Here is a 25,991-nt window from a genome sequence, read left to right as displayed (position 1 = left end):
ACCTAGGCTGAACCTCCGGATTCGATTGCAGTCGCGACCCGGCCGCAGGCTTTTTTTCATCGCGCGCACCATCGGACCGTGATTCTTTGGAGCTCTTGTCCTTCAAAGCACACCGATTTATCTCACTCTCCCCATAACACCTCCACGCACACACACAATGGAATACACCCCCCAGCCCGTCGATGATGCCGTGCGCATTTCCGCAAAGCGGACTGCTGAACTCTTTGGTACCGAATACCTGATGGTCACACCTTCAACTCTTACAGATGGCTCAATCGGCGTTTCCTACCGACGGAAGGCGGAATACGAGGATATTATCGAGCTACCACGAGCTCTCGCAGAGAAACAGGCAAAGGCTACAGCAGGCCGGACAAAACGGCCGAAGATTCAGGCGCAGAAACCCGCAGATGGCAGTGGCGCATCCATGTCACTTGTGAGGCGACCATCGGGCACTGGAGCTGGAGCTGCCGCTGCTGAGGGCCAACCTACAAGTTTGATCCAGAGACCATCGGCCACCAAGCAGCAGCGGCCCGAGTGGCACGCGCCTTGGAAGCTGATGCGCGTCATTTCGGGACACCTGGGATGGGTGCGAGCTTTGGCAGTGGAACCGAATAACCAGTGGTTTGCTAGTGGAGCAGGAGATCGGACAATCAAGATTTGGAATCTAGCGACGGGCGCATTGCGACTCACTCTCACCGGTCACATCTCTACCGTCCGTGGCTTAGCAGTCTCACCCCGGCATCCGTACCTTTTCTCGTGCGGTGAGGATAAGATGGTCAAGTGCTGGGATCTTGAAACCAACAAGGTCATTCGACACTACCACGGTCATCTCAGCGGTGTGTACACACTGGCCCTTCACCCTCGCCTTGATCTGTTAGTCACGGGTGGTCGTGACGGCGTGTGTCGAGTCTGGGATATGCGGACGCGAAGCAACGTACACGTTCTCGGTGGACACAAAGGCACTGTCGCCGACATCAAGTGCCAAGAAGCCGACCCTCAGATTATCTCCGGTTCGCTGGACTCCACAGTCCGGTTGTGGGATTTGGCCGCTGGAAAGAGCATGGGCGTTCTGACACACCACAAGAAGGGTGTCCGTAACATCGCCATCCACCCCTCGGAGTTTACATTTGCCAGCGCCAGTACCGGCAGCATCAAACAGTGGATGTGCCCCAAGGGTGATTTCATGCAGAACTTCGACGGTCAGAACTCTGTCATCAACTCTCTCGCTGTCAATGACGAGAATGTTCTTTTCTCCGGCGGTGATAATGGTTCCATGTCCTTCTGGGATTGGAAGACTGGCCACCGCTTCCAATCTATGGAGACTACCGCACAGCCTGGCTCTCTTGAAGCCGAAGCTGGTATCATGGCTTCTACCTTTGATCGCACTGGTTTGCGTCTTATTACGGGCGAAGCTGATAAGACTATCAAGGTCTGGAAGCAGGACGAAGAGGCTACCCCTGAGACTCACCCTCTGACTTGGGCCCCGACTCTCGGCAGACAGCGGTACTAGAGGGATGACCAGCATCACTGGCATTTGTACCCTCTGTTCCGATTTCTCAATACCCTGTATTCATTTAATTTCCTGCCATCAAGTTCTGATGTGGAGTTAAGCGTGGTCTGGCCCTTGATTTAAAATATTCAAACATGTATCGGGAAATATTTCCTCGAAAGTTGAAAGGTTCATTGCATGTCTCTGAAAAAAGAGTCTTAAGAGTCTTAACGTTTTGTATGATACAAACCCCAATTGAGCCAAATGATACCCTTGGCAATCGACCCAGATGGACAGAAAGTACAGAAAAGTAGGCTCTACGATCTAAAGTGCAAGACACAATTTGACTGAAAGGGTATCATATGCAAACTATTATGCGATAATACACTACATGTAACTCCAGATAATGCGTATCGTATCGAAACACCAAAAGAAAACCCGTCACTGTCACTGCTCAATACCTAAACCAAAGCCTTTAGCCTCAGCGTCCTCCCTGAAAGCTGATCTGACATCTTCCACCGCAACCCTAAGCCGAACTTTACTACTGCGGTCGCCGCGAGTGGGAATCGTAGTACCGCCAAGCACGCTTTTAGAGCCGGAGCCTTGCTCCAGCGCCAGGATACCCGAGTTCATGAGCGACATGGCCGCATGGCCCAGGCTCCGCACGCGAGCACTGGGGCCTCCGCCCAACAAGAAATCTTTCACGCCGGCGCCAGCGGCTCCAGCAACAGCAACAGCTGCATCAGCGATGCGCCGAGCTTCATCGAGGACATCGCCGAATGTTGATTCTGAAATGCCTGTCCGGTGGACGCGGGCTAGTAGGGCGGCAAGGAATAGCTTTCCTGAGAGTGGGAGACAGCGCAGGGATTGTTGGAGTGGGGTTGATGTAGCTTCGTGAATGGCTTGCTTGATAGTGGCGATAGTAACGCGCCCTGGCTGTCCCTTCGCAGGAGGTTTAGTGACGGCTGATTCCCCGGTTGCTTTGGCTGCAGCCTTGTTACGCCGGGCGGGGGTTTTGCTGGGCGTAGGAGGCAATGATTCTGTCTCGTCTTTGGCCTCATCTGCGGCAGCAGCCTCATCGGCTGCTTGCTCGGCAATTTCAACTGCTCGACGACAGATGTCCAAAGCTCGTCGAGCATCACCGCTGACAGCGGCTACTTTGCGACTTGCGAATTGGATGGCGTCTGGATCAACGATATTGCCAGGTACACTGGCAAGACGGGTACTGATGATTTCCATTAGATCTGTGTGACGGTAGCCCGGGAATGTGATACGGGTTAAACCGAGACGACTGGAGATCTTGTTGCTCAGAGTTCTTTCGGGGAGATCCATGGTGTTTGCGACTGCCAGAACAATGAGGCGCGAGTGGCGGAGAGCAGGCCAGTTGAAGAAGTTATACATGACAGACTGATTCTTCGTCACGAGCTGATCCAATTCATCCATGAGCACAACACAAGAAACCCGACGAGGGGACGGATTTGAGAATTCTCTTTCGAGAAGATCCAATGCGTGGGAAGGTGATACTCGGTCGCCCTTCAAGGCTTCCCATAGTAAGGAGTAGGATTGATGCGGGTCAGTGACTTTCATGCCGTTAATTTCGACAAAAATGAAATCATCCATCTCTTCTTCATGCACAGCACCGTTCAGCTGTGCAACCACCTCACGGACTGTGGCCGTCTTGCCAGTACCCGGAGTACCGGAGATATAGATACAAGCGCCAGTACCCTCCATGATTGCAGCGCTGAGATGGTTGTATACAGTGTTGAACTCGGTTTTCCGGCATGGTAATGAGTCTGGAACAGTGGAGACGTGTAGCAAATTCCGGGCTTGACGATAGGGAGAGTCAAAATGCGTGGGCGAGAGGACACGCGTACCCAGAGGAGTAAACTCAAGTGGCTTTTTCACAACAATCCTGTAATTGTTAGTCTCACTTCATGATAATCATTTCAGCTGTTTCCTACCGTTTATGGGTCGGAGTCATCAGGGCCTTCTTGCGCTGTGATTGTGGCGTGGCATTTGTAGCCGCTAGTCGCTGCCTCTTTCTCGGGGTCGAAGGTGCTATGGTCTCTTTGGTATTGAAATACTGCAGTGGCCCAAATCAGCACTGCTTTTGTAATTGAAATATGCGGTTCAACTCACTTCATCATCCGCAGCTCTGCGTTTTCTGGAAGTCTTCAAGCCATCCCTGACCCAACTGATCAGATCTTGGATGTTGTCTTCATTGTACACTTGCTCCCAGACAAACTCATCGGTATACCGTCCTTGAACCTGGTTCACGCCTCGTCGACAAACAATGCACTTGTTGTATTCCGCCAATTCGGCCTTGTTCTTTGGAGGGCCATTAGGGTATCTGGCACTGAAGACGCTTTGAGACATGACCGCTCCTTTGCCACTGATTGATGTCAAGGGGTTGCTGTTGAAATCGAGTGTGATGTACTGCTCGTTGGGCAAGGCGTCGGTCCGGCGCTTGTTCCTCGTGCCCATGAATTCGTCGGGGGATGCGAACCACATAATATTGGCTGATTTGACAATCTCGTCCCCTTCATCCTCATCCTCCTCTTCCAAGAATTCTGTAATAATGCCAACCCAGTCCTTTCCAGCTTCGGGGGATTTCAAGAGAATCACATCGCCCACCTTGCATTGGAACTGACCCATCCGTGCGCCAATGATTTTGCGTTTTTGGCGGGCGGGACGAGACGACCGTCTTCGGCTGCGCTTCGCCGGGCTCTCATTATTGTCTTCAGTTTCCTGGGTAGTATCTTCATTTTTGTCGTAAATCCACTCCCACGGAAGGTCCTCAACACCTAGTTCATCGTCGGAATCGTCTCGGACCAGAGCGCCCTTGGTCATCCATTGGGCGCGCTCACGGGCGCTACGCCTCTGAGACGAAGATGCTGAATCACTGTCGCTCATTGAGGGTGTGAGAGATGTGACTTGACAGAATATTCAACGAGGAAGGAGAAATCGCGCTTGACGCGTTGTCCACTTTCGTCCCTTTTAGGCTTAGCCCGACAAGGAGGCCTGTGACCAATCAAATTCATCTACCTCATACATAGGTACAAGGCTGTAGTAAGACATGGAGTACACTGTAGGTATAAACTATATGTGTACAATATGTTTTCAACTGATCCTATACACATGAATCTACGTCAGCTCTTGGTTCAAAGACATCACGCAAATTTACAGTATAATTGTCAAACTATCAGCACCTTTCCATCTCAATATTGCCGTGATGCATGTTACAAGTTGAATCTGCTCATCCAATTCACGCCAACATGACCATCTGGTATGCTAAAATTCTAGTCTAGCAAGATAGACGACGCTTCAAGGTTGCAGAATTCATCCATATATGGTAACCCTGGGCCCGGATATACTGGATTAATAAAATTCTGGAACCCTAACATTTAAACGAAATCTAACAATAGTTAGATCTAGTATACACATACATAATGTGCTCCATATTTGATCTGTTTTAACTCAATTCCTCATATATGGGTTATATTACACTGATTTCAAACATGCAATGCAGTATGCCTCTTTCACCCGCCTATAGTTGAATATTTATTATAAAAACTGGGTGCATGATTATTGTAAGAAGATTGATTCCGGATATCTTGATACATGACTATCTTCTCACTGTACTGAGAATGCTAAATACATTCCTACTTTGAATGTGCTTTTGGAGTATACCTTCACCCTGTGAAGTAGTCTCTATTAACTACTTACATATGTATATATGTAATTAACTACTAACCATAGTTCTACCAGCAAGAATGAGTAGATTTATGGATTCTCTTACTCTTTGTTAACTCCCAGATTAAGAAGTAATATTTTTAGTCTCATTTCCTGCAGATAACTCTGCTCTCTTCCTTCCGGAGTCCTCTCCTTCCCGGCGCGGTTACCTTTCAACACCCGGGGCCTCATTGCTGGCTTAGTCTTTACTTTCCAACCTTGGGAAGGTTCCAAGGTTGCCCACCCATCTCATCTCCCCTGAGCCCCCAGCAGTTAATTTCTGCTTAGTTCCATCCACCTTCATCGGTACAGAGCGACTTGAATCTTCTATTTTCCTCACTTGCCCGTTTGATATCTCTGAAATAACCCGCGTCGCCGTTTTTGACCTGGCTCATTCTAAACGATACGTCCCGTGAGACATCATTCTGGTTAACGAACAGTTGTGGCCATCGGATTCCGTTAAAATGGTGTCTCTACCCCAGTCCTCTGAGGAGTAAGTATATATCGCACACTGATACTTGCAAGTACGTTCCGCTAATCAATGTCACTAGCTGGGAGCGTCTAAATGCTAAGTGTAAGAGATAACTCTTTTTTTGGATTATGGTTGTGCATACTGACTTAGCTAGCATGGGAACTGCCAAACTATGGCCCTGGTCCAGATTTTGGTCGGGGAACCATCTACCGCCAGGACTATGATGAGTACACGGAAAATAAACGTCCTGATTACGGTGATGAGGATGATCTCGAGGATGGTCGCCCTGCCGACAAATATCCACCACACCCCACAAGTTCAACGGTCCCTGTAACTAATCGGCCCATCTCAAGTGTACCTGTTGTACCCAAGCGATCACAGATTCCAAGTCAGAGTACCTTTCCAACCCAACATGTTATTCCTGGACCCAGTGCAGGTCGAGCACAGGCACCGGAGGGACCAATCTTCAATGAGCGTGGGCCTAATACCAGCAGTTCCAATACGTTCGCACGGCCGCATTATTCCGCTCGTGATCTCAAACCAGGTCAACGTACCCCTCTTGAAGGGGGACATACTGACACATCACGACCACAGTTTCAGGCAAAAAAATGGAGTGCTATTTCAAATACTTCGCAATACAGAGCTAAGAATCCACCTACCATGCCAGGGCAAAATGACTCTCATTCCAAGGCAAAGTGGCGCAAAGGCTTCTCTCCAGATGGTAAGTGTGCTCACCTTAACCTCAGGCCCATTATTAATGGTCGAATAGCTTCTTATCGTCTGCCTTACGAGTGTCAAGTGTTCCAAGAAAAGTGAGTATATAAACGGTCGCAGTCGATCGTCCTAGAACTAACGTAGAAATTGAAGGGTTAGACAAGTAACTACAGGAGAGGCTTCCACCCTCGACTTCCGCCAGAGGATTATCGAAGATACAGGTGCCTATGTGAGGATGAGCGCGGGAAACGCCAGAGTCAGTTGCCAGATAAAACCCCGACATCTGAGTCTTTCAATATACTAATTACCCTAAAGCTAGTTCACATCTGGGGCCGGCAAAAACAGGTTTTGGAGGCCCAGAATATGCTCCAAGATATGTTGAGTCAATTGATGCGGCGGCCGACTTTGCCTAGAGCGTCGGCGTCGCGTTGGACTAAGGTACACGCGCATTCAGTTACGAAGGTTGCCCATGCCCGGTCGCAGGAAAGCCTCGAGGAGAGATTGTCTGAGATGCGAAAGCCACCGAAAATTGCCACGGATTATACAGTATGAATAGCACTCTGCCAGTCCTAGTTTGTGTTCGATAGTTTATGGAGACTAATCCTTGATAATGCAGCTTGCTTTCCTCTGGCCGTCGGATGGCCCCTCGTTGAACTACTTTGTTACTGCCCTGCGCGCAGTCCTCGATTCCATTCGCTTGAGTTATGACGTGAACATCTACATCAGGCCTGGTATCCCGGACTACCTTTTCATGTCTGGAAACCATGAGCGGGATATGTGCATCATTGCATCTCGATTCCGAGAGCTGTGGGAGAGGCTAATGGTCCAATACGAGATGGAAATCAAGCTGTTCCTTGTGGCAGCACCTCCGGTGGAGCTTATGAGAACCCACGTTATTCTGCAAAAGTCTGATGGGTTGTTAAGACCTGCTCTCTGTGGACCGGAACTGGCTCCAGAAGTAGCAGCCACCTGGCAGACCACTGCGGAGGAGGTCAAGCTGAACAACAAAAGCATCGTCACCACCCGCCTTAGGAAAGCACTACATGTGATTCCTCAATTTCGGGGATTCCTGCAAATGCGAGCGAAATTCGGTTTGTTCACGCTGCAACAGTGGCGCAAGCCGAAAGATGGCGCTTCTTATGAGTTCTCAGAGTTTCGCGAGATGCTTGCCCATATGAACACCGAAGGACGTTTGCTCCCGGGGTATGTTGTCACCCCCCACTGGAATCTGATAGTTTGCTGACTGACTCTTTCAGAATCCGGCTGCAGCAAGATGAGATCTTCAAGCGTATCATGGAATCAAAATTCCTTAAACCCTGGGGCAAAGCCAATATCAAATCTCTCCCGAGCCTGATGCCTAGATATTCCGCCAACTTTGAGTACCAAGTGAACGACGATTCCATAATTCGCGTGGAAGCAAAATTCTCTCTTCTCCTTGGCTCGCAGGAGTTTGAAGTCAACGGAATCCGTTGTTACAAACCACAGCAGACTAGTGCTCCTGTTGATCGTCAAATGCCAATGCAGATCAGTATGATTGATTTTGAAAGGTGTGTTCGCCCTAGATCCATTCAAAATTTGACCTGAAGCTGAGTTTAAATATAGGTCCGACTGGCAACTTGAGGTGAAAGCTCTTGAGCTCTGCCCTGAAAAGGAGATTCCCCCCGAGCTAGACAAATTCTTGCGTTCTATTGGTTTCCAATGGAACCCAAATGTAAAGAGCATTGCATCTGCCCCCAAGCGCAAGGCGAGGTTCTCATATGGCTCGCCAGTCAAGCGCTTCGTCGAAAAGGCCGCTATTCAGCTTCAAGTCAAAGACTCGCCGCATGTATTTGAACTCGCCCGTTTCGACGAGTACAAGTATGGGGCTGGTCACTGGTCGATGACCCCGAAAGTGTCCTGGGGTGCATCTCTGTTCAATCCTAGTTGGGATGATATACTAGGTGAACAGGTTGAGGCCAAGGCTCATGACATTTCCAAAGACGGGTGCCTGTCGGTATTCTTTCCCTTCCCTGGGGATGATCAGGAACATACAGACAAGGACAAGCAGAAAATGGACGATGAGGTCCTTAAGGAGGCTGAAATCCGTAAGATGAACGAGGAAGAGCAGCTGAGTCTTTTCATGGGCACTGTCCAGAGGATCGCGCGGATGCTGTCAAATCCGGGCGCTGAGATCTCAGATGTCCTTGAGACCGATCTTGGAAGTCTGTTCTAGTTGATGTCAGCAAAATCATCCCAAAGTTGTCACATTTCATGGGACCACAAGGGTTAATTCAAAGAAAGTAAAAAAAAAACAGATCTGTGAAGGAAAATGACTGAAAAAAAAGCACAAACAAACAGACATCATTACCGTCTGGCTTGCTTATCAAGCCGAGATCATTAGGTATGTATGTAGCAATACTAAGTCCAATTCATATTTGAAGTTATTCCTGGTTTCCAATATCGGAGAACCCCTTCCCCCCAGATTCATGGTCCTTTCTTCTTCTTATTTCCCTTATGCTTTGTGTCAAGTCTGGTCGTTCCAAAATTGTCAGATAGAACGCTTGTATATGATTTCGATTTCTCTATAGTAAGTCATGTCGGCCTATTCGTACCACCTGGGTCGAGTTTAGCCAGCAGGGGCCTGAGAAGCACCCTCGGCGAGCATCTTCTGTCTCAATGCTGTAGGAGAGAGATTAGCAAACGAAAAAAAAGCATCTCGTAAGGCAATATGAACCCGTCTCCTATTATCCGGGGAAGGGGCAACTCACTCTCTTCCACAATGCGAAGTTGCGAACTCTTGGTCTGTACAATTTTCTCCAACTCCTGCAAGTTTGCCTCCAAGCCCTTGACCTTTTCATCATAGAATGCAACCGCCTTAGGCGCAGTCTAGGAAAAGAAACCAATCGTCAACCCCAATCACCAACATCCTTGGACATAGCCCTGCCAGCACATACCTTCTCAACATAAAATCCAGTTCCAACATCAACAAGCACCTTCTCGCGATCCGTCAACCGGCCCTTGACGTACAGCGAACTGGTGAGGGGTACGAGAATCTCATTTCGGCCATCAGTTCCCTTCTTCTCGTTTCCAGTCACGCCGTCATTGATCGAGCGCACACAGTCGCGGAACTTCGCTTGGGCGGCGCGCAGCTTCGTGTGCGACGTGGTCAGGTGCTCGAGTTCGGAGGTGAGACGGGTTTGGAGTGCGCGGAGCTGAGGGACGGAGAGAGAGGCGAGATTAACTGGTTCCAAGTGGTTAGCTGGGATTTATCGCAATATGACACAGGGAGCCGACAGCCCGCGCTGCAGTGTCATCGTGTTGGGGGAATCTGGGACACACCTGAGCCTTGGGGAGCTCCGTCTGAGGATGGGGCGTTTTGCGACATTATGAGATTCGGGAGGAAGGATAGTGTATTTGGATCGATTTCCAGATAGGGATTTTGTTTTATTGTAGATCACGTCCTCGCATTGGGACTGTGTAGGAACTGTATAGGTGGTGGGGGGAGCTTCAGAAAACTGCTGGGTCTTATGCGTGGTGATAGTGGAGTTAAGTGCTGGTGGGCAGCATAGTGGCGGGTTGTGTTTATACACACGCACCTTACTGCACATACTGTCTCGACTTATATCGACCAATCTTTGACAACAACAATCAAAGACTTATGCTTATAACTCCATAGTGTGTTTAATGCCTCTAAATTTGTTGAAAAGAAGCTATGTATATTATCTGTGCACAATCAGCTAATGTCTTCACAAATACATTCATGTATGTAGTTTATTTGCGGGGAAATAGATCACTCCGAATTCCGACTTCTCCGAGGTCTCCGTAATTCATCTTTACCACCCATGAACATATTTATATATCAATGGCTTCGAGACTGGCAGCATGTGAAGCTTGCAGGAAAGCAAAAGTCGCCTGTGATCATAAGCGACCAGCATGTACTAGGTGTGCAAGTAACGATAGAGCTGGAATCTGCATCTACCGAACGACGCCGTTTAAGCGAAGAAGAGTGGACAGCTCTACATCTTTGCAGTCTCCTAGGTATGTGAATCATATAATTATATTCTTATTTCAGATACTTATGAGCTTTGAAGTCGGCCACCCCCAGCCCAACCATCCTTCACTCCAAGGAATAATCCCTATCCAAACCCTGGCTTTCTGGGATCCTCCAGCCATGTCGCTATTTTCAACGAAATTTCCCCACAAGACTATCATGCATCCGATACTTACCATTTTTCTGAGGACATGACGATGTTGATGCAATCGCAGTCCACCGGGGAGAATATCTTGTTAATCCAAGGCGCGGATATCCTCAGACAACTCTTAAACACATTTCCTCTGGCCGCCATGAAGGATTTTGTTACTTTCTGGCTGGCAACCGGTGCAAATCTAGCTCTGGCAGAGCCTTTTACTGAGAAGTGTGCTGAAAATATGACGCGCTTATTCACGTCTTTCTCACAAGAAGACAACTGGCATTTGGCATATGCCCAACGCCTGACACAAAATTCGCGGGAACCTTTGCGATTTAGCAGTACATCCAATATGGAAACATTTTCTGCCCAGTTCCTCGACCAGAAGTTCCGATGGGAAAGTCTGGGTATCTTTCTTTCTGCTGTTAGTCGAGCAACGATCGATATATCATTTTTCCCGCCATTGTTTAAAACCGAAAAAGATCAGTTCGTGCTTCGGAAGCTATCTACAAAGCTCACTGATCTTGCGTTAGATATTGCGCTCTCGTTGGATTGTTTAAATGACCTTCAACTGGTTCTACAGTATGAGAACTTTATTGTACACACCCATGTTGACGGGGACCAAAGTAAGAGCTTCCTTGACTTTGTCTATTAAAATCCCCAACTCATCGAGAATTCAGGTTATCATTCATGGAGCAGACTTGGAAATGTTGTGTCGTCCATTTTTGCACTTGGCTACCATGAGAATGTCGAAAAGACCAAGCCACCAATTCCGAATTTTCTTGCGGAGTTGCGAAAGACAGCTTGGGCCACCACATACTCAGCGGACAAGAATGTAGCTATATTCCTTGGTCGGCCACCTCGGATGAGCAAGCGATTTTGTCACTTTCAAGTACCTTTAACACCGACAAGCTCGGATCAGGTTTGGAACACTTCACACGTTGAAGACGAGGTCGTCAGATGGAAAGCAGATACACCAATCTGTTATGGGTCAAGTATTCGGTGGGCGACCCTTTGCTCTGCACTGAAAGAAGATATCCTTGAATTGCTTCGATCTAAGCACCGCGAGAATTTCAATCAGAAAGCTAGGTAAGCTGAAGCCCTATAACGTGAGAGCTCCTGACTCATAGTATTTGATATAGCATCATCCGACAAAAAGCCGAGACTCAATGGGCGAACCTACCTCCTCGCTTCCGACTTTCGACTACCTTGAAAGAATGCTCTGGGGGTGCGTTCGAACGTGACCTTTTAGCTAGCATACGCCTGGACCAACTTCATGTCCTCTTTTTACTCGAATTATCGTTTCTCGATACCTTGACTGACCCCGATTCATCTATACTCGACATCTCGGACCAAATACTCGTTCTTGTAGTGGAAACAATTCTTTTGCGGGATCAACTAGTCAACTCTGGAACGGGACTCGTTTGGAAGGTATTTCTATCTGTTTGCAGAATTCGAACCTTTAATTACTGGGCTAAAACAACTGTCAGATCGCCCACTTCGGCCTCCCGGCTGCAGGGATTATTCTCCTTTCAATGTTGAAACAACATCGCACATTAGTCGAAGGTAGATCCTCATGGTCCAAAACAATACTCAATCTCGGTATTTTTGTTGCGCAGGTCCAGGTGGGAAGCATCGTTCGGCGTGGAGATCCGAATTACGCCTTGATATCCAAAGCGACACAGACGATTGAGCGGTTCCTTGATTCTATACACCGTGAAGGGATACAATCCCCAACGCAATTGCCATCGCATCTGGGAGAGAACGGTGATTGGGCTGCATTCTTCAGCCAGGATCTGTGTGATTTCGAGACTGACTTTTGGGAGAACCTCGCGTATCATCCTTCTTTGTTGGCCTCAGACCATACTTTGCCTCCAATATAGTAGATGAACACAGTATTGTACAGGAAGAAAATATGGCGAAACTATCGGTTGCTTATAGGATTGAAACTAAACGATATTTTCATGTATAACATGTGATATAATATAAAGCCTCGACTACCAAATATCTACTGCTATTCACTATCGGATGTAAAATTGTTTCAAGCATCCATAGAAATACCTACATAAAGAATGACGTCACCTGAATCTATAAACATTTAATATTACGTCGAAAATAAGTAAAAAATGGGCATTTTCGCTGGATCAAATAATCAATGCTTGGTATAAAACTGCAGTCTATCTAGGTAATATACTATAGATCAACCACTCATGCTCTCATCACTGTCCTCATTATCCTCACTGTCCTCCTCATTATCCTCACTGTCCTCCTCATCATCCTCATTTTCCTCCTCATTATCCTCACTGTCCTCCTCATTATCCTCACTGTCCTCCTCATCATCCTCATTTTCCTCCTCATTATCCTCATTTTCCTCCTCATTATCCTCATTGTCCTCCTCATCATCCTCATTATCATCACTGTCCTCCTCACTGTTCTCTTCACTGTCCTCATTATTCCCCTGCTCCTCCTCATCCTCCTCCGAACTCAAACTTAACACATCAGTCATTTCAGTATCCGATGACTCCCTTATTTCAGAATCTGGGATATCTTCTGGCTCTTCAGAAGGTGTTTTGCGGCCAAAGGATTTGAGATAACCTCGTACTGTACTACCCCAGGTAGTCTCTGGTTCAACGGACTTATTCTTAATCTTATAAGGCTTATAAGTGCCACCCATCCGGATATCACCATCGGCATCTGGGCTTGGTTCTCTGCTTGAAGATGAGTCACTTAGAGTAGTGAAAAGCTTCCATTCAGCCTTACCTTTTGGCGATTGAGAGGCGCGCGCTTTCTTCTTTTGTGGCGGGGGAGGCTGTCCATCCTCGGCATCTTGACTTGGTCCTTTGCTTGAAGATGAGTCACTTAGAGTAGTGAACAACTTCCATTCAGCCTTACCCTTTGGCGATTGAGAGGCGCGCGCTTTCTTCTTTTGTGGCGGGGGAGTCTGTCCATCCTCCGCTTCGGAATCCTTACGCCGCTTCAGATTGGTATGCTTAACATATTTTGCGAAAGCTGCTGGGTTAGTAGGAGATGGAGATGGAGCTGCCATTGCAGCGGCCAAATCGGAGCCCCCTGGCACAGGGCCAGCTGCAGGATCAGCTGCGTAGCCAGGTACATAGCCAGGTACAAAACCAGGTGCAGGGCCAGGTGCAGGGCCAGGTGCAGGTCCAGCTGTAGGAAGAGCCTCGAATTCAGCCTCAAAGCCGCCTTCAACACCACCTTCAGCACCGCCTTCAACATCATCTTCAGTGTCATCTTCGATTTCATCTTCAATGTCACCGTCAAACTCAAGTATACGGGTAGCGTAAGGAATAGGTATAGGAATAGGTGCAAGAATAGGTGCAGGAATAGGTGCGGGAATAGGTGCGGGAATAGGTGCAGGGAAAGGTGCAGGGAAAGGTGCGGGAAAAGCTGCAGGTCCAGCTATAGGAAGAGCCTCAAAGCCGCCTTCGAAACCGCCTTCGAAACCGCCTTCGAAACCGCCTTGGAAACCACCTTCGAAAACGCCTTCTAAACCGCCTTGGAAACCGCCTTCGAAAACGCCTTCGAAACCGCCTTCTAAACCGGCTTGAAAACCGCCTTCAAAACCTTTATCGAAACCGCCTTGGAAACCACCTTCGAAAACGCCTTCTAAACCGCCTTGGAAACCGCCTTCTAAGCCAGCTTGAAAACCGCCTTCGAAACCGCCTTCAGCACCACCTTCAACATCATCTTCGGTGTCATCTTCGATTTCATCTTCAATGTCACCGTCAAACTCAAGTATACGGGTAGCATAAGGAATAGGTATAGGAATAGGTGCAACAATAGGTGCAGGAAAAGGTGCGGGAATAGGTGCCGGAATAGGTGCCGGGAAAGGTGCAGGCATAGGTGCAGCAGGCATTACTGGTGGCCCTACAGCTATAAAGCTCTTTTTATGGACGGTCTGCCCTGAAGGTTGACGGATAGGAAGACGGCGAGATACGTGTGGAGAATCGGGAGGAGCAGGAGCAGGGGCTAGAGCAGGAACAGGGGCTAGAGCAGGAGCAGGGGCTAGAGCAGGAGCAGGGGCTAGAGCAGCAATAGGAGCAGGGATAGGAGCTGGAGCAAGGACAGGGGCGGGAGCGAGGACCGGTAGCTTAGCAGGAGCGGGAGCGAGAACAGGTAGCTTAGCAGGAGCGGGAGCGAGGACAGGTAACTTAGCTATAGCAGGAGCCTTAGCAGCACCAGCCCCAGGAATTGCAGCTAAAGCAGCCGCAGCCGCCGCCGTAAGAGGAGGTGCAAATATAGCACCAGGAGCAGCGGCAGGGACACGGGCAGGGAAAGTAGTAGGATAAGCAGGATTGACAACTGTCCACGATGCGTCAGTGAAGCGGTAAAACCGAAGAAGATCCCACATACGCTCGGCAAGCTCCGTTGAATCTGGGACATGAGCACGGACTATAGCTGGCAACTGATTTCGCGTAATGATAAACCTATCTCTGATCTCATATGTCCTGTTACCTAAAAATATCTGCTTCCAAGTACTTCCAGCTTGAAGACCATCATAAAGCAAAGGATTGTAGTTCCGTCGAATCACATGGAGGACAATCTGTTGGTCTCCGGGGTTCGTGGCGACGTCGATACCAAGTGCTGCCCAAAGACGAGGTCCATGAAATGTGCTCATCCTGTCTCTGAATTTAATATTGGTGACTCGAGACATATTGAAAGATATTGATGAAAAGTGAGTTTTGTGGAAATTGGTTTGTTGGATATGACCTTCAGGTTGAACTATTAGAATGTTAGATTGTTATACTGTTAATTTGTTGAATGGTTGGATTATTGGACTGGATTGAATTGTTTGGAATGGTTGGGAATAATGATGATTTATGTAGAATGCCTCGACTGCTAAATACTCGAGAGAGTCTTTGTAGTATCACTTGTGATATAATTGCAAGCATGGCCTTGATATTTTGGGAAACACAAAGGCACACATTTTACTCCAAGAACGCTCTTTTTAGAACAAAGCAATGCATTGAGGAGATACTCGACCGACGCAAACAAGGGCTTTATTAACTATGAGCTAATTAAGGATATTACTTTCCTATTGTTTCTCTTCATATAGAAACAAAGAAAGACAAAGGAAGAAAGTGTCTGAGAATAGCTAGAGCCCCCATTTAGAAGCGAAAAGAATAAGCCGCAATCTTGAAGCAAAATAGAAGCAAAGTTCACCCTTGTCTTTTATCGTAACTTGATATAGGTCCGAAAATGTGCACAACCAAATAGTGACAATTGTACATGGCAGGGTAATGGCCACAGCTTGCTCTACAACAGTATACAGAGTCGCCTGCACATTAACCCAAATGCTTAAAGGCAGGATAATCGCATCTGCGACGCGAAATTTCTGAACTCCATAGACACGGAGGACCGGATCAACTACCTTACCCATTTCGGCAGTGCCATGGATAAGACTGACTCAATCGACTTCTGTGTCGAAGTAGTCGGAGTCGATCAAATGAGTCTCGGTTGATGGTGCTAATTGAATACAGTCGGTTACTCAAGGAATGGATGCTAGTAACATGACCGAGGTCATGATAAAGCTAACATCCAGTGGAACATCTGGGACCGTGAACGCCACATAGGCAATTATTGTCTCGGTCAGAGATCTGATGGGTTTCAGAGTGGACTCCTCTGCTTAGGGACCGAAATTTGCCTTGTAATTCCGCATAGTCGGCTATAAGGCATGCGGGGAGAACAAAGCTGTCTAGTGCTAGACCGTGTTCAGGGCTGCGTGATTTATATAGATGGTAGAACACAAAATCATCGTTCAGGTTCATACCAGTCTCTACCGCGTCGATTACCGTAGAAATATTATATAGATATAATTCTACATTTAACCCATGTAATTCTAGAGAGCAAGAGGATGGAGACTAATGCGATGTCGGGAGGATGACCCCCGTGTATAGAAGCACAGACCATGGTACATAATCACCCCACAAACCCGCTTTTTTGGGTTGCGATGGCTTCTGTAAGGTAAGAACCTGACCTCGGGAAACTCCTTCTAGGTAACCTTTGCTGTGTTGTTTGACACTGTCAATCGTATCAGATGTGAAGCAGCTTCCATATAAATAACCTGAGCAGCTATCTGGGTTATATCGAATTCCCTATCTCACATGCCTTTTTGATTAGCTTAAGAGGATATCGTCGCTTGCGGTCACTTTTATAGACTAAGGTGAGCATGAAGCTGACCACCAAAAGTATTGCGGTGTGGAAGAATGACTCAGCTCTTCGTAAATAGGGCCAAGATGCCGAGGGGTTGCATTGCTTAAAGCGCAAGCCGGGCACGCACCCTGCCAGCACCCACCTCAAATGATGCAATCAGCCTCAACTGCTTGCTCGTGCTGACTAAAGTATTAGCAATGCCCTGGGCTTTCGGAAGCTTGAAAATTCAACCCCCTTTGTGTCAAAGTTGCTTGGAATATACATAGGTAGTTAGTTTATACCTTTCTACCAAAATATGTAAATATAATTGGTTTCATTTGAAGTCCCCGGGGGCCAAATCCTCGGGTATATCCGATGCTGAGTCCAGTATTACACGCTTGTTGTCAGAGAAGACGCAGTAACCTGAGGGTAAGATTCTCCGTTTCACCTTTTCAGCTTTAAAGAAGGGAATCAGCCACATGTGGGAACAGAGGATAAAACCTGCATATGTACAATCAAATTGGATGTCTCATGACCTGAACTGGGCCAATGCTTGCTTTCAACAAGGATCCCTAGCTAATGACCTCGGCGGATCATCCTTCCAAGGATATTCCCCCGCATACGCTTTGACGCAAGTTCCACATGGTAGATGATTTTGATTTCGGAGAATACCGTGGACTTTTTAACCTCACTTTATACATTCTTTCAATTTATATCCGTGACGCCTCCAAATCATAAATGTGGTATGGCGTTCCGCCTGTGACTCGTCTCGTGTGCTAAGATCCCTTTCAGGGTTTTAGTGCTGACGGATGGCCTAATGTTGCCGTCCTTGGAAAAAGCCACAAATTCACTTTGGGACTGATCTGCAGCTGTGCTCACCCCACGGGGAAGTGGTCTTTTTATATAGGCTAGCCAATCTCCCCCCAATTTTTTCAAACGCAAAAATCAGAGCCTATTCTCCTAAATCTGAGAAGCTAACCAAAAAGCTCTTCATCATGGATGAAAAGATCAAGGAAACTCCCCCTCAATATGAGCATGTGGTCGATGCTAAGAAATCAGAGTCGGATGAGGCGGCCGACCCTCCTGCGCTTGAGCGCCGCCAGGCTCTCGGTATCAACATCGTTCAGAATCCGTTGATGGTAAGATTAGAACTGAGATTCCCCTCCCCTATCTTTCAGGGTCGTATCGAGCATGAGCGCTGACTATGTATCCTTGTGTGTTTACAGCGCAGCTCTAAGGTTCAAGCCATTATCGATGCCCGGGCATACGCGGAATCGCATAACTTGAGCGAGTATACCGAGCTATTTGGTCGGGCTGCTGTTGTTGCGCGAAAACCCCAAGAATTCGCATCCATATCTGAGATTGATGACGCGGAGCGCGCCGCACTCCAATATGAGAGAGATCACAAATGGCACGGCCCGTTCATGCTCTGGTACTCGATTTCTCTGTGCGCTATCGGAGCCGCCACGCAAGGGTGGGATCAGACTGGATCCAACGGTGCTAACCTGTCCTTCCCCGAGGAATTCGGTATTGCCGGTAAAGGGAAAGATGAATGGATCGTGGGAATTGTCAACTCCATTATTTTCTTGACCGCTGGCCTTGTGTAAGTGTAGTGCCAGTGATTATTTTCCTTTGATTATTTACAACTAACCTTGCACGTAGTGGCGCTTGGATTGTCGATCCACTCAATCACTATTTGGGCCGACGAGGTGAGATTTTCGTCACTGCTCTCTGTCTCACTGCCACGCCAATTGGCTCTGCCTTTGCAAAGTCATGGCAAGGACTTTTTGCTGCGCGATTTGTAATGGGTATCGGAATTGGCGCAAAGAACGCTACGGTGCCCATCTACTCGGCTGAGATGGCTCCGGCCAGAATTCGTGGTGCTCTCGTCATGTTCTGGCAACTTTGGGTCGTAGCTGGTGACTATATCTCACTCCTTATCGAAGAACATGGCTAATCTGCAGTGCAGGTATTTTCTTGGGCTTTGCTGCCAACGTCATTGTGAAAGACGTCCCCAAGATCGCTTGGCGTCTCCAACTCGGTTCTGCATTCATCCCATCTTTCATCCTCGGCATTGGAATCTTTTTCTGTCCCGAGTCTCCCCGCTGGCTCATGAAACATGGCAGACACGCTGAGGCATTTCAGTCAATGTTGCGTTTACGAGCTCATCCAATTATCGCTGCGAGAGATTACTATTATTCATATATCATCTATGAAGAGGAACTCAAGGAGGCTCGCGGCGCAGGCTACTTCTCCCGTCTGTGGGACTGTTTCGCCGTTCCGAGGATCAGAAGGGCTAACTATGGTGCCTCGACTGTTATGATTGCACAGCAAATGTGCGGTATCAACAGTAAGCTGTGTCTTGTATCATGAAAGTAGCCAGCGCTAATTCCTTTTAGTCATTTCTTTCTATAGCTCAACCATCTTCCGTGACGTCGGCTACTCATCAGATCAGGCCTTGTATGCGTCTCTTGGCTACGGTGCCATCCAGGTCGTGGCCACGATTCCTACTTTGTTTATGATTGACACCAAAGGCCGAAGAACTCTGACTTTGATTGTGAGACTTTCCGAAATTTTGACTAGAATATTACTAACTATTGTTTTTTTGAAGACATTCCCCTTTATGTGCATATTCCTGCTAGCCGGTGGTCTCTCTCTTCTGAACAAGTCAGGCAGCGATGCCGCGCAGATTGCACCAGTTGTTTTGTAAGTTGGGTAATTATTTTTCACATTGCCTGAGCATACGCTGACTCGTCTCTTCAACTAGGTTTGTGTATCTGTTTACTATTGCCTACTCACTGGGTGAAGGACCAGTAGCTTTCCAATACTCTGCTGAGGTATTCCCCACTATTCAACGAGAGCAAGGAATGGCATGGGCTGTTTGCATCAACAACACCTTTGGTGAGTATTCTAAAGTTTAAACACACCAAAAACTCCGTTAACTAAGTCTGTTCCAGCTGGCGTGCTTAGTCTGACTTTCCCTCGAATGACGACTGTGATGACTAAAACTGGTGCTTGTAAGTTGACACTTTCTGAACGAAGCCGTCGAAATTGCTGACCCGCGCTTTAGTTGGCTTTTACGCCGGTCTTAACCTCGTCGCTTGGTTCATGATTTTCTGCTTTGTCAGGGAGACTAAGCAGCTGACTTTAGAAGAATTGGATCGTAAGTCGAGGCTCAAATATACATGACCATATACTGACATAGATCGCAGAGGTTTTCTCAGTGCCGACTAAAAAGTTTATTCACTACGAACTGACTGTGTGGCTTCCCTGGTGGATCAAGCGATACATCTTCAGACAGAATGTTGTCAAGCCACCAGCAATCATTGCATTGGGCGATGGAGTCATGTAAATGCTCATGAAGTTTTATATGCTGAATATCTTCAGACTGCGATCGTGTCAAGGTTGGTTGGGTAACTCCTTTTATCACTGATAACTCAGTATCTTCATTGTACTGTATCATAACCGCAATAATTCCGGTCATTACATAGCTATGGAGAATAAATTTCTACATAGTATACCTCTCTATTCGATAACTACTTACATACACATGTATGTATACGGGTATCTACATGAGGTATTGGGGTAGTGATATCATATCTATATCAGGTATAGGTAAACAAAGGGGATTCTTTGGCAGGAACGAGTCTGCTCATTTTCGGGTTTCCAGGCTCCTGGGATCAGAGGCACTTCTCACCTTCTTTTATTTATAAGAACATTCTTGGAATTGCATTTTCATATTCATTCACTACAGTCATGGACCAAACATATGAAGAATGGCGACATTTGATTGAAGGCCTGGGTCAAGGGACAGGAAAACGACAACCTCCGACCTTGCGCAACATACTTCCATCAACCCCGTCCAATACCTCACTAATTCCACACCTTGAGGGCGTCCACCATGTCTTCGCACAAGCACTAAACGTCGATATACGTTTAATGATTTGGCCACAAAGCTGGTTCCCAGGGGATGAGCGACTGAGCCCTATGCAGCTCCGGCCTTGGATTCAATTTCCTCAACTCCAAGAAGAGATGTGGGATAAGATCTTCAATGCATCCGAGTTTGTCAATGCAAGTATCTTCCCTCCGAACGTCTCTCTCCAATACACTGCTCAGCTTCTGAAATGGTACACGGTGGATTCGGAAGACAGTATGAAGCAATTTGCACACAGAACGCTGGACGATTTCCTCGGGTTCATTATTAATTTTCTGGACTTTACGCCGAGTCTGAAATACGCCTTTGGTGTTCGCGGAGAACTGAACTTTGACCGCCCGCGGCATTGCTGTATTTCTGTTGCGAAATTCGGATTCGAAGAGCCAGCATACGCAGTCCTGTATATTCCGCCATTTTGTCTGAGTTTGCCCGAGCTGGTTGCAGGATTGCGCGCAATATCACCGATAGATGTCTTTGATACCGAACCAAATACATTTGAGGAACATGCCACCGCCATAGTCGTCCGTGTGATTGTTCGACTTTATTCAAGAATGGTTGGCGCTGGAATTCGGTTTGGGTATATCTACACAGGAGAGGCCCTGGTGTTTGTTCACATTCCCCGACAAGACAGTACTATCGCCGAATACTATCTGTGTGTTCCTGGTCGAGATGTTCTTTCTCATGGTTATGATTTGAATTCAAACTGGGTTCGCCGCACGGCTTTAGGACAAGTCCTCGCGTTCACACTACAATCTTTAGCTGCCAGCCCACCACCGCACGAATGGAGTGACGCAATGTATCAAACCTATCGTCCACTCGAACGCGATTACTCAATGCTCATGCCCCAGGCCCCAGAGGATATTCGATGTCGTCCACCACCAAGGTGTATATATGAAAATTCATTCTGGCCTGGATTCTGGGTGAATTTTCTGCATGCAAACATACAAACAAACGACGCTGAAAGCCCTGGTCTACAAACCTCCGAGCTAGATATTTCCAGGCCTTTTTGTACCCAAGAATGCCTCCTCGGCACCTTTAACAAGGGTATTCTGGATGACAACTGCCCAAACGTTGCTGAGCACGGCATGGGAAGACATCAAATCACCTCAGAGGAGATCTGCAACATGTTGAATGAACAACTTCGAGGGGATAGGTATAGAGGCTTCCAGCAGCTGCACATTGTTGGCCGAACCGGTTATCTAATAAAAGCAACATTACGGTCTCATGGGTACACGATGTTGATCAAGGCCACTAGCACCAGACAATCGCGCAGGATCAAAACCGAATTGAGCAACTATCAGAGTCTGAGAAAGTTGCAGGGATCTCAAATTCCTGTATGTCTTGGGATGTTTCAACCTAAGATCCCGTATTGGTATCATGGGATTCGAATGAGCTACATGCTGCTCCTCAGCTGGTCTGGAATACGAACGGATGAACATGCTACCCTCGAAACAACTCAGTACATGGAACAGGAGATGCGGAAGCTTGAGGATATACTCAAAGAACATGGAGCTATTCAGAAAGATGCAGCCTTCCGCAACTTGCTGTGGAATCCCATTTCAGAATGCTTTGTGATGATTGACTTGGAAGATTTGAAGTGGGTGAAGGGGACTGCACAGGGGTCCGAGAGGCACCAAGGTGACGAGCAAGAATTCAACACGGACTCAATCCGGGAATGTAGCAGCTAGTTTGGAGAAAAAGACAAGGAACCCTAGGTCTTGGAGCTCACAAAAGATATGTGAGTAAAATTTGGTCTGGTTGGAAGAAAAGACGAGTTGGGAGAAAAGGCACCGCAAAAGATTCTATATTTATTCTCTACACTATCTTTATTATGGGTTTCATTACCCTTGTTGACTGTCAAGTCCCTTGAATCCTGTATAATATCTCTGCAGTGGGAGAAATCAAAACCAAAGTGGAACTACTTCAGACCAAAACTAGTAGATATAGCGAAGAGTCTGTATATACAAGTCTGTTTATTCTTATATTTTGGACTTGGAGACTTACAAAATTTTGATTGTACACTATACATTTATCGGAACTTCATCTTTCTGTGAGATCGGGTGTCGTCCTAAATACCCAGATATTCATTGTGGTATGCTAAAGTATTGGAGGTCCACCATTTTGTCAAGAACATCAAGCAAAGTTTTGAGGTCCAAGAACGGATTTTGAATATCCTAGGGCACACCTTAGAATAACATGATACATCCGCTCAAACCCATGCGACCTGACTTGCTAATTTGAACTTTACTGCACCTATATTGGTATCTCGGAGGAACCTCGCATATTGCTCTGCTGAGAAGCTAGCGATGATTATTTACAGACTTACATTGACCAGCATAGTAGTGATGTCGATCTAGGTCATCGATTCAAGCGGTGTTTCCAGGCTGCAGAAGCTATTCAATAATTTCACCACAAGGGCATCATTCATTCCGACCTGCGACCATAGAATCTCTCAGTACACTGACTCTAAAGCTAAGCTCGATCTTTTGCTGTTTTGCTTTGGGGAATCAATAAGTGGCATGAATAGTGGACATCGTCCTGGCTCGGGATTTTTGAATCCATGCAGGCCATTCTTTGCGCTCCGTGGCTGGAAAAGACAAATGTTCTCCCACAGCTTTGAGTTGTTCTCAAGAGATTTCATTGAGGAGACACTCTCGAAGAAGGCATGATTAGAAAGCTACGCTAACAGATATTGGATTTTACTCGGGCTTTGTGCGAATAGAATTGACAGTCTATTCATCTTGGTCATTCACTTCGAGTCTCAGCACCCGTAGCGATCCATTATGGCCCTGAATGAAGGATCTCGCAAAAGTTCTATTGCGGTAGGTCGTTTTTCTGGGTGGTAGGTAAAGACTTTTAACATGACAGATTGCACATGTTGACGCTCGACTAGATCAGCATCGGGCCGAAAATATGCAATTTTCGCAGCAAGGTCATGTTTTGGATCAGGAGGTTGAGACTGATCATACCATGAATCAAGTCCGCCGGGGTGCATGTAGAGACCTTTCCACTCCTCGGGTAGTGGGCCTAAGCATTCAGCCATACCACTCACAACTCCACCGTCGAGAAACGTGGGAAATGGAGGAAATGAAGGTAGAGCATAGAGAAAATAGCCATATAGCTCCACATATCGCAAGCAAAACTTGGCTCTTGTTTATGAAGTCGATCTGGAGAGCAATACTGCATAGGTGGGTAGCCGCGTTGAGTAGTGAGATCGCCAATTTTCTTTGCTAAACCAAAATCACAGAGATAGAACTCTGCTGTGCAAAGGTCTTGAGAAACTTTGACAGGGCTCACCAGCTCGCCCTTTTTCCAGAGATCGACAAATGGTATTGTCTGCTTCAAAGGTCGACCGAATAACTCATACTTAGCGCTTCTGCTAAGACCATCGATAGACTGAGCCATTCCCCACATACAGTTCCTTGCGTTCAAATCTATCGTATTGTTAGTATATAAGAAAATGAAATAAGAAATTCCGACTCACCGCGATGTATAATTCCAGCTTCATGTAAACTTGCCACAGTCTCCAGTAATTGTCGAGCAGTAGACATACGAGAAGCTATAGCAGTCTTTTTTAAGGTAAGAGTGCAGATAGATGGCCCTTTTACAGGGAATACCAAGACTCTATGGTAGCTTTTATCGTCTCGGGGTAGAAAGAAAGTTGTAGTATATATAACCAGACGAGAAGTGTCCGGTACCGTTTTGATAATCTCATCCTGGATTCGAATTTCGTTGTCGCCCCATTTCCCTAGGGTCATGACTTTGAGGGCCACGTCTCTTTTATCTTGCATATCAAATGCGATCCAGACAGTTGAGCCACCACCAAAGCCAAGTTTATGTTCATCAGGTACCTCTCGTTGAGCACTTCCCCAAGGCAAATGGGGTAGAGAACATATTGGTTATCCTTTGTTTCGTACCTATGCCATGGCTCAACAAGTTCTTCGAGGTCGAGTTCCTCTTCTTCATCCTTCACAAAGTCACCAAAATCTGTGTCTCGAGGGGATGCTTCAGTGTTCGCCATTTCAGATGAATATATGTTGGTAGCAGAGCGGATAGACAATGGGAAGATTTGGTGAGTTCCCTAGGAGGAGATCGAGCAATAGTGCTTGCTATTCGTCACACCGCCCAGTGGTGGCTCCTGGATGAATACAATGACCAACTCCATGCGCTCTCTCTTTCTAGATCCCACTCGATTCATCAGGCCCACTAAGACCAATTTTCTTGCTGCCTATTTGAATTAATGGCCAAGAGGTGCCTTTCCTAAACTAGTTTAAGCGGGTGTACAAATAATATCTCTCTATGTACATATATATATCAGCACTCGAATGAATAAGTCATATCAAACCAAACACCACCTGCAAAATTAGACTGGCTTCTCCCTTGGTTCTTAAACCCAACACTCTCATAAAAGTTCACTAAATAGTCATGCGCAATAAGCACAACCCTGCCCGCCCCAAAACGACCCCTCCCAAGATGCTCAATGTACGCCCGAACCAGAGCTCTCCCAACTTTTTTGCCCTGATACTCCGGTGAAATAGCAACAGAGTGAATTGCAATAGTGTCGCCGTACTTGTGATTTCCGATTAATTCATCATTGACAAAAACAGGCTCATCATCCGGCAGTGTTCGCCAATTCTCCGGCATGGACATCGATCCGTCCGTGATACGCGTATAGGGAGAGCGCACTGCAATGACATGTCCAATGAGTGTGGATGAAGCTGGGTCTTGCTCATTCTCAACAAAGAGTCCTAGACATAGCTCCGGGCATGCTCCCAGGCGATAGTAGAACTGGTCGGCGTTAGAAGAAACAAGAAACAATATTGGGAACTGCTCATTCGGCTCCGATTTTAGCTGTGGCTCTGCCTTACCTTTTCTTCAGAGCATCTCTCTGGCTCTGTAAATGCTTCTTCGACGGCTACACAGATCTTCACGTCTTCCTTGCTCAGAGTCCGGGTGAAGGCATTGGATCCGCCAAGGCTTGGGATGTGAATATTGGTCCTGGACATGGTGTGATTGCTTAGCTTTGCTGAATATAGGCCATGAATTGGAAATAGAATTAAGAATTGAGCCCCAATTGAATGCCCTTTTAATGAGTCAAGGCTATTTCTATATCGGCGGGTCGAGTATGACAAACCGGAGTATTCGGACCGGAGTGTTCGGCGTGGACTTCAATTGGAAGTCGATCACTACTGAAAATACGGAATCCGGAGAAAAAGTGGACATTGAAATTCATTGATTTGATGCTTTAATCAAAAGGTTGCAGATGATCCAGAAGCAGACGCCATACTAGCTACACCGCTACTGTGTACCTTGGTGGATAGCATACAACAT

General features: G+C 47.0%; 10 protein-coding genes across 10 annotated transcripts; 5 read left to right on the top strand and 5 right to left on the bottom strand.

The window, feature by feature from the left end:
- Positions 1-157: 157 nt before the first annotated feature.
- Positions 158-1,510, top strand: N7479_009389 (WD40 repeat domain-containing protein; the record flags this gene model as incomplete). Its single annotated transcript, XM_057257082.1, has 1 exon — positions 158-1,510. One exon carries the CDS (start codon positions 158-160, stop codon positions 1,508-1,510), a length of 1,353 nt encoding a protein of 450 aa, XP_057104540.1.
- A 426-nt stretch (positions 1,511-1,936) lies between these two features.
- Positions 1,937-4,402, bottom strand: N7479_009388 (origin recognition complex subunit 1; the record flags this gene model as incomplete). Its single annotated transcript, XM_057257081.1, has 3 exons — positions 1,937-3,401; positions 3,451-3,572; positions 3,629-4,402. 3 exons carry the CDS (start codon positions 4,400-4,402, stop codon positions 1,937-1,939), a joined length of 2,361 nt encoding a protein of 786 aa, XP_057104539.1.
- Positions 4,403-5,685: 1,283 nt separating this feature from the next.
- Positions 5,686-8,619, top strand: N7479_009387 (uncharacterized protein; the record flags this gene model as incomplete). Its single annotated transcript, XM_057257080.1, has 9 exons — positions 5,686-5,714; positions 5,773-5,795; positions 5,848-6,414; positions 6,463-6,505; positions 6,561-6,663; positions 6,723-6,953; positions 7,024-7,610; positions 7,664-7,954; positions 8,010-8,619. 9 exons carry the CDS (start codon positions 5,686-5,688, stop codon positions 8,617-8,619), a joined length of 2,484 nt encoding a protein of 827 aa, XP_057104538.1.
- A 393-nt stretch (positions 8,620-9,012) lies between these two features.
- On the bottom strand, positions 9,013-9,771 carry N7479_009386 (prefoldin subunit 5; the record flags this gene model as incomplete). Its single annotated transcript, XM_057257079.1, has 4 exons — positions 9,013-9,065; positions 9,155-9,272; positions 9,341-9,627; positions 9,726-9,771. 4 exons carry the CDS (start codon positions 9,769-9,771, stop codon positions 9,013-9,015), a joined length of 504 nt encoding a protein of 167 aa, XP_057104537.1.
- A 457-nt stretch (positions 9,772-10,228) lies between these two features.
- Positions 10,229-12,456, top strand: N7479_009385 (fungal specific transcription factor domain-containing protein; the record flags this gene model as incomplete). The annotated part of the gene is made up of 5 exons (XM_057257078.1): positions 10,229-10,428; positions 10,478-11,199; positions 11,254-11,662; positions 11,716-12,004; positions 12,064-12,456. The coding sequence occupies 5 exons, from the start codon at positions 10,229-10,231 to the stop codon at positions 12,454-12,456; spliced, it is 2,013 nt and encodes a 670-aa protein (XP_057104536.1).
- Positions 12,457-12,773: 317 nt separating this feature from the next.
- Positions 12,774-15,248, bottom strand: N7479_009384 (uncharacterized protein; the record flags this gene model as incomplete). Its single annotated transcript, XM_057257077.1, has 1 exon — positions 12,774-15,248. The coding sequence occupies one exon, from the start codon at positions 15,246-15,248 to the stop codon at positions 12,774-12,776; it is 2,475 nt and encodes an 824-aa protein (XP_057104535.1).
- A 2,473-nt stretch (positions 15,249-17,721) lies between these two features.
- Positions 17,722-20,078, top strand: N7479_009383 (Major facilitator superfamily domain general substrate transporter; the record flags this gene model as incomplete). Its single annotated transcript, XM_057257076.1, has 10 exons — positions 17,722-17,865; positions 17,953-18,329; positions 18,389-18,645; positions 18,696-19,076; positions 19,126-19,283; positions 19,338-19,432; positions 19,494-19,627; positions 19,684-19,743; positions 19,797-19,889; positions 19,939-20,078. The coding sequence occupies 10 exons, from the start codon at positions 17,722-17,724 to the stop codon at positions 20,076-20,078; spliced, it is 1,839 nt and encodes a 612-aa protein (XP_057104534.1).
- A 404-nt stretch (positions 20,079-20,482) lies between these two features.
- N7479_009382 (uncharacterized protein) lies at positions 20,483-22,348 on the top strand (the record flags this gene model as incomplete). Its single annotated transcript, XM_057257075.1, has 1 exon — positions 20,483-22,348. One exon carries the CDS (start codon positions 20,483-20,485, stop codon positions 22,346-22,348), a length of 1,866 nt encoding a protein of 621 aa, XP_057104533.1.
- Positions 22,349-23,708: 1,360 nt separating this feature from the next.
- On the bottom strand, positions 23,709-24,681 carry N7479_009381 (uncharacterized protein; the record flags this gene model as incomplete). The annotated part of the gene is made up of 3 exons (XM_057257074.1): positions 23,709-24,094; positions 24,145-24,524; positions 24,578-24,681. 3 exons carry the CDS (start codon positions 24,679-24,681, stop codon positions 23,709-23,711), a joined length of 870 nt encoding a protein of 289 aa, XP_057104532.1.
- Positions 24,682-24,974: 293 nt separating this feature from the next.
- On the bottom strand, positions 24,975-25,666 carry N7479_009380 (uncharacterized protein; the record flags this gene model as incomplete). The annotated part of the gene is made up of 2 exons (XM_057257073.1): positions 24,975-25,448; positions 25,529-25,666. The coding sequence occupies 2 exons, from the start codon at positions 25,664-25,666 to the stop codon at positions 24,975-24,977; spliced, it is 612 nt and encodes a 203-aa protein (XP_057104531.1).
- Between the last annotated feature and the right edge of the window lie 325 nt (positions 25,667-25,991).

Source organism: Penicillium vulpinum (genome assembly GCF_028829585.1).
Source record: "Penicillium vulpinum strain IBT 29486 chromosome Unknown utg000004l_segment0_segment0, whole genome shotgun sequence".
NCBI lineage: Eukaryota > Fungi > Ascomycota > Eurotiomycetes > Eurotiales > Aspergillaceae > Penicillium > Penicillium vulpinum.
This window is presented reverse-complemented; position numbering and strand designations above follow the sequence as displayed.